The sequence below is a fragment of the Arvicola amphibius genome, chromosome 5 (assembly GCF_903992535.2).
Source record: "Arvicola amphibius chromosome 5, mArvAmp1.2, whole genome shotgun sequence".
Taxonomy (NCBI): Eukaryota; Metazoa; Chordata; class Mammalia; order Rodentia; family Cricetidae; genus Arvicola; species Arvicola amphibius.
The window spans coordinates 5,184,685-5,197,308 of NC_052051.1; the positions used below are offsets into that span (position 1 = coordinate 5,184,685).

Genomic DNA, 12,624 nt, shown 5'->3' on the forward strand with positions numbered 1-12,624 from the left:
GTGTTGAGAGAGGGCGAGTGCACGAAAGAGGGAGAGTGCATACACTCTGAGACCTAAGGAACAGAGGAATCATCATGTTCATGGCCAGAGCAGAACAAATACTACTAGGTTATCAATTCCCCCAAACTAGTCAGAAGGTTCCCAGTCAGATTTTCAGTAGATGCTCAAAGAATTAGGCATTGTGTCCCTAAAAATCTATACACATATCCAAAGTGCCTACAAGAACAAAACAAATTTGAAAAGTAATACAATTCAGTAACTGCCACATTTCCAAAACTGGAACCAATCCCCCACTCCATCAGCCCATTTCTGACAAAGGTGCAAAGGCACGAACAGATACTGAGTTCCCAGCAGCCAATGCCCAGAGTGACCATGGGGAAAGTACTACCTCACACAGCAAGCACAGTAAGACAAACAGACCAAGGTCAATCTTAGAGCAGAAGTTACGGAAATTCTAGATCAAGGGCTGGGCGGCACACATTTTAATCCCAATATTAAATGTATGCAGAGGCAGTGGATCTCTGCGAGTTCTAGGCCAGCCAGGGATACCTATCGAGACTGTCTTAAAACACAGAAACGAAACTAAAACTAAAAACCAAAATCTAGAGCATAGGAGAAAATCCTGGTCTTGGATATATAGGACACAAGCTGATGCCATGAATAAAACAGAAAGAAACTGTTCTTCTTAAGACACTGGTAAGACATAAAACACTACTGATGGGTAGAAATGAAACAACACACTTTGAACTAGACCAATATAAGTGCAGGACAAGATGAGCACACCCTTGGGCAGTAGTAGGGAGTTGCAAATCAAAACCAGTGTAGTGCATCACAGACCAAGAGGGTGGCTGGCATTTCAGAGAGGACTGATAGATTTGGAAAACTGTGGAATCATCCCAACTTACTGTCCTGGATGGAACACAAAATGAGTATTTGCTTTGTGACAGGGTCTCACTACAGAGCCCTGGCTGGCCTTGAACTTACTACTTACAATAGGCTGACCTTGAATCCACTGTTCTTCCTGCCTCTACCTCTCAAATGCTAGGATTAAAGGTGTGTATCACTACACCTAGATGATATAAATATTTTGGAAAAATCTGAAAGTTTCTTAATGAAAATTAAATAAATATTTAGTACATGACCCAGAAATGGCACTTCTAGATAATATAACTTGAGATATATATCTAAAAGAAAACTTATGTCCAAATAAATATGTTTCATTAATAATAGCAAAAAATTGTAAACTCTATTTTAGCTTATCAACTAGCCAGTGAATACATTTTGGTATATCCCATGCAATGAACACACTACTTAGTAAGATAAAGGTACATGCTAGTAATACATTTAGTAATATGAGTTAAATCTCAAAAAAAAGCCTTCAAGACAAAACATTATTAGAAGTATATAGCCAGCAGCTGAATTATCTGAAGATCAAGAAGACTGATAGAAGCTTCTTAGTAGCTGCCTGGGTGGTGCAAGGGTGGAACTGCAGAGGTCAAGCAATGGGGGTGAACACAATCAAGGAGAGAACTCTGTTCACCAGAAAGCCGTTCACACAATGGGACACAAAACTGCCAGACACAGATGGTAGAGTGACACATGCAAGGCAGTGAGTGACCAGCAAATTGTCCATGGTTTGAACACAACGCTGAAATATCCAGTCTCTGTAGTCACCAGAGAAACAGACACTAGAACAGATAGCCCCCTCCACCTCAGAAGAGTGACTAGGTGACGCTAGTAAGAGTTATTTTACACAAAGCTGTGGAGGGTCGGGGCATCCAAGCACCCAAGAGCTGCCGGTGGATGAGAATACTTCAAGATACCCACTAGAACTGAAGATGCACAGCTCTGATGCAGTGGTGTCATGGCAAGGACTGTATGTGCCTGTGTGTGCCCCTGGAAATTCACAAGGGCACACAAGGCACGTTAAAGAATGTTCACGGCAGAATTCTAAGTAACAGTCCTCAGTGAGAACATAGCATCTGGCACAGACCTCAACTGTGCTTTACATCCAATGGGAACTCCAATGTACACACTGCTAGACTATTCTCACAATATTCAAAAGCAGTAGGGTTACAGTCTAATTCCGCTCACCTAAACTCTAAGCTTTACAGGCTTATTATGAAATAACAACTGCTAAGATGTTTACTGTACACCACGTGCCATTCTGCACCATGTTTATATGCTTTAACCCAATTCTCACAACCACCTGTATAAAGTATCACAGAGTACTCCCAATATGCAAATACAGGCACAAAGAGCTTATGTAATTTAACAAGCCCACAACAACTAAGTACAGTGAGAGCTGGGAAATACGCAGTTGGCCTAGTGTGAGTGTGAGTGTGTGTATTTAAACATTCACCATGCTGTGGTTTGATGACAGAACTGTAATAGAAAAATGGAGGGAAGACAAATGTACAGGAAGTGGGAGGACAGCTAGGATCCACATTTTAAAGAGAAAAATCAGTAGATAATGTCTAAAATTGGTGGTGGGAGTGGGAGGAGGGGTGCAGTGTGTGTGTGCCTGTGAGGAACTGGAGGAGAGATCAGAAAATAGCTGCACACCATGGCAACACTGGTTACCTCTAAGAAATGGGTCTAAGTAGACAGGGCTATAAGATGAACTTAAAAGCCCTAGGACACCATTCTTTTCTGCAAAACTACTGCTCTTCTCCACCCCACCCCACCCAGTCCTAGAGGAGCTTGTTATGTAGTCCAGGCTGGCCTGCAACTTCCCATTCTCCTGCCTTCACTTTCCTAGAGACCAAGCATACTGGGGATACAACTTACAGGATGCCTGCCTAGAATGTTGAGTCCTTCTGTTCAATCATAAAGCATTAAAAAAACAAGATATAGTAACAGCTGTGTTATTTATTGACCCCAATGTCTCTCCAGTTCTTTGCTTCACACTTTACCTGCATTATTTTGAATCCTCCCAACAATAAGGAGGTGGTCCCACTAACCCTTACTTTGTTGAAGAAACAGATTATAGATTTAACTGCCATTGGCTAACTAACTGGCTAGCAAGTGGCAGAGCCACAATCCAGAGGAATCTGTGTTTCATTCTGAAGTCCTCCATGACACTGTGGAGGTTTGGATGAGAACTGTGGTGACTGGCTGGGAGGAGGAGAAGGTGTGTCTTTGGTATCTGAGGACATGCTAGTCCTGTTCCCTCCCCAGGAAAAAAGGAACAGGGGTCCAAGTCTTCCAGTGGTTGCTTACAAGTACAGTCATAAGCATGCAGAGCTCCCAGGTATCTGTGGATCACCTATAGGCACAGGCTACCTGGTGAGTAGAATCTCTTCCAGGTTGGCTCTTAGGAGAGAATTTGGTGTTAACAGTGTGGGAACGACCCACCTGCCCAGTGACGGCAACCTCTCTATTCCAGCACACCCAAGGGACACAATGAGCTTCCAAGGATTATTATAGCTCATCACAGTGGTGACTCTAATGGGGTCCTCATCCTCCTCATGTGTTCCTTGAGCGATGGAATTATAGCATGTGGTTGATGTCTTACCAGCTACCACCAACACTTACTTACCAACACTTCCTATGCTAAACCAGTGAATCTTCAGTGACTCCTCATCAAACACCACAAAGCAGGTATGAGCCAGACAAATCCAACAGCAGCCTGGAGTGGAAATTCTCTCAGCCAGTGCTCACTGTGGACACTCACTGAGGTCCCAAGTCAAGTTCACAAACAAGAAGGTTCTCTGCGGCCAAGGCTCTTCCCTATTCCATAACTCATTTGGGCCATCAGGGAAGAAGACATTGAGGAGCAGAGGAGAGACATCCACTTCTTTAGGGAGCTAAGTCTAAACCATAGCTTTGGACCAGTAGCCAAGGAAAAGGCTAGGAGAAGCTGAAGTTGGGTCACATGACCTAGGTGAAAGGATGTTTTGGGAACAAAGAGGACACGATTTGAAGAAGCCCAAGGTTTACTTCAGCAGTAGGAGACGCCAAGCAGTACCAGTGAAAGAGGCAGCCTCTTTCACGGGTGGAGGGAAAGAACCAGAAAAGACAAGGGACCTCACTCCATTACAACTGGTTTGTACCTATCATGGTGACTCACTCCCCATCTTTAAGGCTCCTTGCCTGATCTTTGTCTCAATAGCCTCGCTGGCCACTCATCCTGGTCTTACTCTCTGTCCTCGCTCAATTCACACCCTTTTCTACCTGGCTGGCCCTTCAAACTCCCCGGGCTGTGCAGATTACTTCTTGCTACCTCTCACTCCTATCAAGTTACATACTCCTCTGCAAACACAGTTTCTTAACTTCCTACAAAGTATAATCCACTCATCTTTCAGTATTTAAATGTCAGCGTTATTAAGTGCTTCCCATTTTCCATGGGACCCGCAGGAATCAGGCAACCCTAGGCAGGTCAGGGCCTACTTTGTGCTGACATCACAGAGACATGTTAAAGAATTATTTTCTACACAATAGTTACAGAACTTGCTTCTCTCTTAATCCGCAGGGAAGCTATATAATATGAACAGAGTATGTCCAAATCAGGATTCAGTAAATGTATTCTAAAAAGTACCAGGTTAGACATATGATGGCTCATCTCAGCTCTCAGGGGACTGAGTCATCCTAGGCTACATATTAAGTTTTAGTCCTACCTAAGCCTAAATATTTTTGCCTGCTGCAAAAATAAATAAAGTGCCAGAGTGCCAGATAACAAATCCTGGCTTTCTGTGCCACAGGACCCCTGCCTTTGGTCAGGACAGCCTGGAAACAGTAGACAGGTGTGACTGCTTCAGCAATGCTTTATTTACAAACAAAGCAGGCAGGGCACAAGGCTACAGTTTGCTGAAGTCAGATATAAATCACCAGCATCCAGAACAACTGCTATACCCGAACACCTTATGGCTGAGACACAATTTTTTAGAAAAATACCCACTGGGTTTGTTGTGGTGTTCCCACCATGACTAGTACCCAGAGGTGGATTTAGTGACATGAGGGGTGGGTGGAATTGTGTTGACAGTGGGCTGCACAGAGTGACAGCTGATAAAGTGGCAGGTTCTCTTCCAGCTTAAGTAGCAAGATGGTGAGAGCAGGGGATACTGCTGGAATTCACCAGGATACATGGGCAGCAGAGCTGCAGGATAGGGGAGAAAGTGAAGAAAAGCTAGGGACCCAGAACTCCAGAGAGATACATGCATCACTGGGGTGCTAGTCAAGGGAGAGGAAGTTAGAAGCAGAAAGGTAGCTAGGATAAAGAAGGAGGGGGCTTTATAGTCTTTATTGTAAAATATGAACAAAGATAATAGCCTGTGACACAGTGGGATCCTGATTGGGCCATGACCACTATTTGTGGTCCTTGGGTTTCCAGCTGTGACTCGGTGTGAATGAAGTAAGTCACTCACTGACTCATCCGCACTTCTTGTCACTTTGTAATGCAGGTACCAACAAGACCCGAGGAGCGGGAGGTGACAACTCCAAACATGTGGACACACCCAGTTCTTCTGGAAGTATGCTATCGCAACTATAGACAGAGTGGTGGATTTCATCTGCATGCCCTCCAATGTGTAAGAAACCCAGAGATTTAACAAATTCTCGGTGAAGTTGTTCCCTATGAGGCAGAGAATGGTCTTTACAGGACCACCAAGACACAGCACAGCCTGATGATGAACCACACACAATTTTTCTTTAAAGACAGGAAACCACTTCACTGGCAGGATTTTCAGAATAAACAGTACATAATCATTATTTAGTTATAATTAAATTAAATTAAGCTTTTAATTTAATAGTACAGTCTACACAGCTCTCAAGTTCTCACACAGAAAAATTAGAATTAATCCCATGATCACCCCTATGACATTTAAATAGAAAAGATTTTTGTTAAATCTCTGCGGCTGGGAGATGGTTCAGCAGTAAAAAGCAGTGCTCTCCAGAGGGCCTGAGTTTGGCTCCCAGGACCCACAGCAGGCAGTTCACAACCACCTCCGTGGGCATCTGATTCCTCTGGCCTTCAAGGTGGGCACTACACTGACATTCACACACCTAATGAAAAATAATCAGACCTTCAAAATCTCTTTAGACGGTGAATTTTACTGACCAAAAATACTAGAGACCGAAGAAAGCAAAAAACAAAAACACCTAGCATTTTGAAGTTACTTTATAATTTCATTACTGTCACCAGTATTACATTGCTCAAGAGGGTTTGGAACTCAAAATTTCACTGAACTCAAGATGACACGGGTTACACCAGCAACACATTTTTTCCTTGAAATGACTTTTCATGCATTCTACGAAGTATATTAAGTAAACTTGTTCTCTTACCCTATGGTGGGATTGATATTCGGATCAAAACTGTCTTCCACGAATCGCCATACAATGCTTGATTTACCCACACCAGTATCCTGAAAGAGAGTAAGATGTGTGACTGAGGAAAAGCTTGCTATCTGCAGACACCCAAACCCACTTTGTGGCATAAAGTGGGGAATTTTAGAAAAATCACCCGCATCTGTCGATTTTCTAAGTTGAGGGATACAAAGAAGGCTTTTGCAATGCATCAGTGAAGCAATTTTACTTCAAACTGTATTATTGGGGCCAGGCCCAGTAGTGGATGCTTTTGATTCCAGCACTTGGGATGCAGAGGCAGGCAGATTTCTGTGGTACAAAGATTTCTTAGCCTACAAAGCAAATTCCGTGCCAGCCATGGCTATACAGTGGGAAACTTTCTTAAAAATAGTTAAAAAGTACTAGGGAAGGGTTTTGTAGTTTTTAAGATTAAGAGACACTAGAACCTCTTGAAAGACCCAGGCTGGCCTGCCTAGTGGTACAGGCTTACAATCCCAGCAAATCTGGGAAGTTGAAGCGGGGGAGTTCCAGGTTCAAGGCTTGCTGAGGCTATGCAGAGACTTCAAGGATAGCCTCGGCAGCTCCTTAAGATCCTGCTGTAAAACAGAAACAAGCTAGGGATACACAAGGCTGGGTGGGACAGGCTGGCCTAGCATGTACAAAGTTTTAGGTTCAATAACTAGGATGCTCCTCCTCCCTCCACGAAGAAAAAGACCCCATGCTTCTTCGTGAGTAAAGTGACAACTCGCTGGCCTTTTCACATATACCAGGAAACTCTGCGCTTCCAAGCTGGGCCTGAGTAATCCCGGATGAACCCTAGCCCCACCCTAGTAGAGGGGCAAAAAACTTCTAGTTATTGGAATTCTTTTCAGTCGGTCATTAAAACAGAAACTCAGGAAGGAGACCATCAGAAGGCTTTGGAATGGCCAAACTACCAATAGAGGACCGGAAGCTGAAGCTTCAAAGTCCTGGAAGCTTCCTGGTATGGACTCCTCCTTTCTCCACTAGGAGAGTAAACTTTTGAAAGTAACTCTTGCAGAAGTGTCAGAGACGTTCCAAAAGTTCAAAAGTATCCCACACTGCAGAAAGGAGGCCAAGGGCGCTCATAAAAACCTAAAGACCAGCTAGGGGGTTAACTTTGAGAGACGTGGCCAACTTCAAAGGAGTCCCTCGCAAAGTTGGAAGGAAACTACCCGCGGGCCGCTTCACTGTGGGGTGGTAAGAGGACACCTCTCTGGGGCGCCGGGGACCACCCCGATAGCTCGGGGCCTTGGGTGGGGCACAGCCTGGGGGCCCGGACGGCCCAGGGGTCTGCGGAGGGGCGGCGTCCCGCACAGGGCGGGAAGGGGTGCCAGGGGCCCAGGGATGCCGGGACCCGCCCACCTGGCCTCTGCCGCCCTCGGGGCCCGGTCAGCCGCCACTCACCCCCAGCAGACACACTTTGAGTTCCCTCAGCGCCATGGTCCGGGGACCAGGGGTGCGGGCCTGCCGCCGCCCTAAGTTGAGGGACAGGCCCGGCCCAGCACCAGCATCCCCCGGCGCCGCTACCGGTGGCACCGCCCAGCCCGGGCTCTGCACGCCGGGCGGCCGTGCTTCCACCGCCGCCCTTCGGTCCGGCCGACCCGTCGCTTGCCCCGCGGAGTCACCTCAACAGCCCGGACACTCCCTCGGCCTCCCGGGCGCTACAGCCGCCGCCATCTTGGGACGCCGGCAGGGTCACCTGACCTCCCCGCCCACTTCGGCAGCCACCTTCGCCGCGAGGGCGGGGCGGCCGGCTCGCGGCTCCCGGGCGGATGGGCGGAGCATCAGGGGCGGAGCCTCGTTCTCGCCCCGCCCTCCAGCTCGGCCCGGGCGCCACTGAGGAGCGGGCGGAACGGGGTGGGGCGTAATCGTGGCATCGCCACGCCTCTAGCTCCACCTCCCACCCATCCCCAAGATGGCGGGTGAGCGGGTCCAGGCGGGTGGGCGGAGCGCGGCGGAGGGGCGTGACATTCGGTCTCGCTCCGCCCCCAGCCCCGCCCTCCAGCCCATCCCAAGATGGCGGGTGAGTGGGTCCAGGCTCCGGGGTCTCCGAGCTGCTCCCCTCCCCCTCCCCGGGAGCCTCCCCGTCCCATCCCCGCGAGCCCGGGACTCGCCGCCCGCGCCGCCCCGCGTAGCTCCTTGTGTGCCTTTTGATTTTTCAGAGATCCCCCTGTACTTTGTGGACTTGCAGGATGACTTAGACGACTGTAAGTAACAGTTGGGGCGCCCCGCCCCTCTTTGGGTCTCTCTTGGAGGATTGTAGGGTGCACTTAGACGGGGCGGGAACCTCAGGTCGAGCCTTCCTTCCCCCACGAGCCCATTTCCTCAGGTGACACTGCTTCCCTGGCCAGGACTTGGATCTGTTGGAAACTTTGACTTCCTGTCAGTTTCTCCCTTAGCTGCTCTGGGAGCTGAGGGAAGTAAAGCAAGCCCCACTCCTGGACGGACACCCGAGTCGTCAGGGCGTGTGAGCGCCCTGTACTTGTGGCCCCAGCTCCATCTCTTCTTGGAGCCCACTGCTTCCCTCGCTTTCAGTGGGTCTCTTCCACTTGACCCTTCTAGCCTGCTCTTTTTCTCTGGGATTATTTTAAGGGACAGTAGCTGAGAGAGATAACTTCTTCGACATGCAAGTTCGAATGTGTGATTAATGAATGAATGAACCTTTGGCTTTTCTAAGCAACATATTTTTTTTCCTTCTTCCTGGCCAGGTCATTTGATGGGTTTCTGAATGGTAACAAAGATGAACTAGAAACAGCCACTATTCCCCGGATCTCCCTCACAGGCCCGAGGGGACCAGAGATATATCGGAAAAATAACAAACCCAGGGAGGCTTGCTGGTATATGAGGCCAGCACAAGTCCCCAAAGTAGCCATAGTCAACTGGGCCTTCCTGGTTATTGGTCCTCTTCCCTCCCTTCCAGCACGTCCCTACTGATAAGAGTTGCTGTTGACTGAGAATTTTGGGTAGACCTAGCAGTGTTGAGCACACTTTATCTCTTTACCCAGAAGGAGTCAACTTTATTAATGTCGCTTGACACTTGAAGAGAAAATAGAAGTCAATGGTGAGGAGGCCTAGCTCTTGAGTCGGCGAGCCGCCAGGTGACGTCTAGTGGCACTGTAGCTGCTGTAATCTGGGGCAGGTCACCCTGCCACTTAGAGCCTAATTGGTCATTTCATCTGCAGAATGAGAATAAGAACTGCCCACCTCATAAGTCTTTTATGGATTTGAGGCCAGCCTGCTCTACGTGGTGGGTTCTAGGCTGGCCAGGGCTGCATAATGAGGGATTTTGTGAAGATTAACCCCATAGAAGGTGACATGAGTCCTTGTGCACGATAAACACTCAGTAAACAGTGGCTGCTACTCTGGGAAGTAAGTGGGATTATCCTGTCTTACAAATAAGACTGGGAGTCAGAGCGCTTAAAGATCTAGTGTGGCATAAAATGGTAAAGAAGACACATTTTGTTCCTCTTGACTTCTGGTCTTTTTGTCTCACTGTGTGGATTGACCTGACAGATACTCTTCACCCAGGAGTTGGGGCATGGTTGTCAGTTTGGGTGCTCCTTTATCTGTTGTCTCCTTGGACGATTTGGGCGGTTTATCTAAATCAGTGGTTCTCAATCTTCCTAATGTCGTGACCCTTGAATATAGTTCCTCATGCTGTGGTGACTCTTGAATATAAAGTTAATTTGGTTGCTACTCCATTCCTAACTGTAATTTTGCTACTTTTATGAATCGAAATGTAAATATCTGACATGCAGAATATCTGATATGTGACCCCAAATCAACCCACAGGTTGAGAACCACTGATACTTGGTTTAGGTCAGGTTCCTGTGGGCAGGGACTCTGGCCATCCTTTTCATAACCTCATGCCCTGTATGGTGTAGGTGCAAATTCATATCGATACTGATAACAGTAATGTCTGATTTACTTGGTGATGCTTGATTAGGTTTGGCTGATCTCAGAACCAAGGCGTGATGAGTGGGTGCCTTGCTTTTAAGCCTTCCATAGTCTCCAGGCCAGAGAGGCCCAGAAAAGGGGCTGGCTTGTTGAAGCCATCTGAATTCTCTTGAGCGCATGAGGGAGGGAGGTAGTCTTCATTCTGGTTTTCAGCTGGGGTTGCAGGTGGGTGGTAGGGCCGTTAGGGTCGCCTAGAGAATTCTAAAGGAGTCGGGGCTTGCTTACAGTGCACAGAGGCTGAAGAGGTGTCTCTGTTGATGAGAGCTGTTCGTCCAGGGATGGATGATTGAGGAATGCCAGGGCTCTATGGCACTTGGAAACAGACTTAAGAGACTAATCTGGAGCACACAGTATGTGGTCATATTTGGATCCTTGCTTGAACAGAACCGGTATGAAAAGAAAAGACATTGAAGTGAGATTGAATATTAGATAACATTAAGAATTATTATTTATTATTTTGGTGGTGATATTGGTATCATGTTTTTCTTCAAAGGAAGAGCCCTAACAGAAATAAGCATTCATGAGTGAAATGACTTCGTGTGTGAAATGAGCTTTCAAATGCTCTAACAAATAGCAAACAAAACGATGGGAGGAGGGATCCACTGGAAAAATTGCAGAATGCTGGTACTTGTAGAAGCTAGTGGCTGGGGACTATCCTTTCATTTTTTTTGCATATTTGAAAATTTCCATAGTAAAAGGTTTTTAAAAATGAGATGAAAATGTCACAAATGATCAGACCTTTGCAGGAGGAATTGGAAGGCTGGATTTCAATTCTGAATATGCTGTAAGTTATTTTAGGAGGCATTTAGCTTCCAAAGACCCTGGTGAAAAATACATCAGTGTTCAGGAGACCATATTTCTTTTCAGATGTTTAGTTTTCAAGAGGTATCAGTGAAGGAACTTGGGAGAGGGCATGCTTCTATTTATGAGAAAAGCAAGGTGCCAATAAATGATGTCTGGATCTTTGGTGAAAATAGGATTAGCTCAGCTGGTGGAATATAGAATGCTGGAGGGGGTGGTTCCTGTTCAACCTTGAATGAAAGACTTCCAGAGGAAAACACGTCGCATTTCACCTACACACTGTGTTCTGTCTGTGACAGTGCTCTTTCCAAGGACTGCAGCTACTCTATACCTGCATTGTACCCGTTGCAGACAGTGTGCTAACTTGAACCATAAATGCAACCATTGAGTTTTTTCTTTGTACAGTGTGACTGTGAATCAAACATTGACAACTATTTTTTACCAAAATCTCCCTGTCAAGCGAAATAATTTGAACAGTATCAAGAGCTAGTTGAGGATTCTAATACTTATAGAGCAAACCTCAGACAGTAGACCATTCTTAGAAGTTGACCAATATATATTTATTTCCATGAAGGCTCAGATGGTAATAATTTTGAGCTTTTCAGGCCAGAAGGTATGTGACACACCTGTAAGCTCTGAAGTTGCATACTGGACCAATCATGAACTACAGACACACCCTCACACACACCTTGGAATCAACCATAAACCACACAGACACACACACACACACCAGCCATATCCCTACACCCTGTAAATAACACAGATGTAAACACATACACATACTGAAAGCAATCATACTCCTCTCCCAACATACTCCCGAGAAGTGACTGTAAATCACAAACATACATAATACACATACACCCCAAACCATATAATGTAAACCGTATGAACACAGATGCACGAGTAAACCACACAAACACACACATAAACCTCACACAGCTATATACACATACCATAAACTACACACACCACCAACCATACAAAATATACCCATAAAGTTCACACAAATATATAGTCATACATACACACCATAAATTATATAAACATGCCCATAAACCACACACATCACCAACCACACATATACCATAAGCCGCAAATGTGCATATGTGCATGTATTTGGGCCTGGATGTGTGCTGTTGAAGCTTTATTGACGCAAGAGAGGGCTGAACTTGACTCAGGGCTAGTGGTTTGCTGATCACCCCCATGAAATGAAACTGTCACATTGGAGCAGTGAATTCTGTCATCTGTGGAGGAGCTGGGCCCACCTGTCGAGGTGTCTTTCCTGTGGGTTTGTGAGCAGAATATTGTTTGAGGACCACTGCTTGGTTGAATAACTTCGAACAAGTTACTCATACTTGATGTCTGGTCTCCTGTGGCTGCTGGGGATGAAGACATCCACTCCTTCCTCTTGGTGGATGCGCAGGGCAGGAAGTCCAGAGTGGCTCCCCTCCCAGCCTGGTGCCTTGTCATTCCCGGGTTCCTATGAGGCAAACAGGTAGATGTCAGCACGTCCTGGAGAGTTGTCAGTGTTTGGGTCTGTGC

At 46.5% G+C, this 12,624-nt stretch overlaps 2 protein-coding genes across 10 annotated transcripts in view; one reads left to right on the forward strand and one right to left on the reverse strand.

The window, feature by feature from the left end:
- Positions 1–8,009, reverse strand: part of Rab22a (RAB22A, member RAS oncogene family) — a 48,491-nt gene extending 40,482 nt beyond the window's left edge. For both annotated transcript variants that reach the window (XM_038331527.1, XM_038331528.1), the window contains exons 1-2: positions 7,729–8,009; positions 6,283–6,362 (exon numbers count right to left, since the gene is read on the reverse strand). In XM_038331527.1, coding sequence (XP_038187455.1) covers positions 6,283–6,362; positions 7,729–7,764 — 116 coding nt within the window. In that variant the 5' untranslated portion in view covers positions 7,765–8,009. The remainder of the gene's footprint in view (positions 1–6,282; positions 6,363–7,728) is intronic.
- A 320-nt stretch (positions 8,010–8,329) lies between these two features.
- Positions 8,330–12,624, forward strand: part of LOC119815406 (putative serine/threonine-protein phosphatase 4 regulatory subunit 1-like) — an 80,434-nt gene continuing 76,139 nt past the window's right edge. For all 8 annotated transcript variants that reach the window (XM_038331519.2, XM_038331522.2, XM_038331520.1 and 5 more), the window contains exon 1: positions 8,330–8,531. The gene's annotated coding sequence lies outside the window, so the exon portion shown is untranslated. The remainder of the gene's footprint in view (positions 8,532–12,624) is intronic.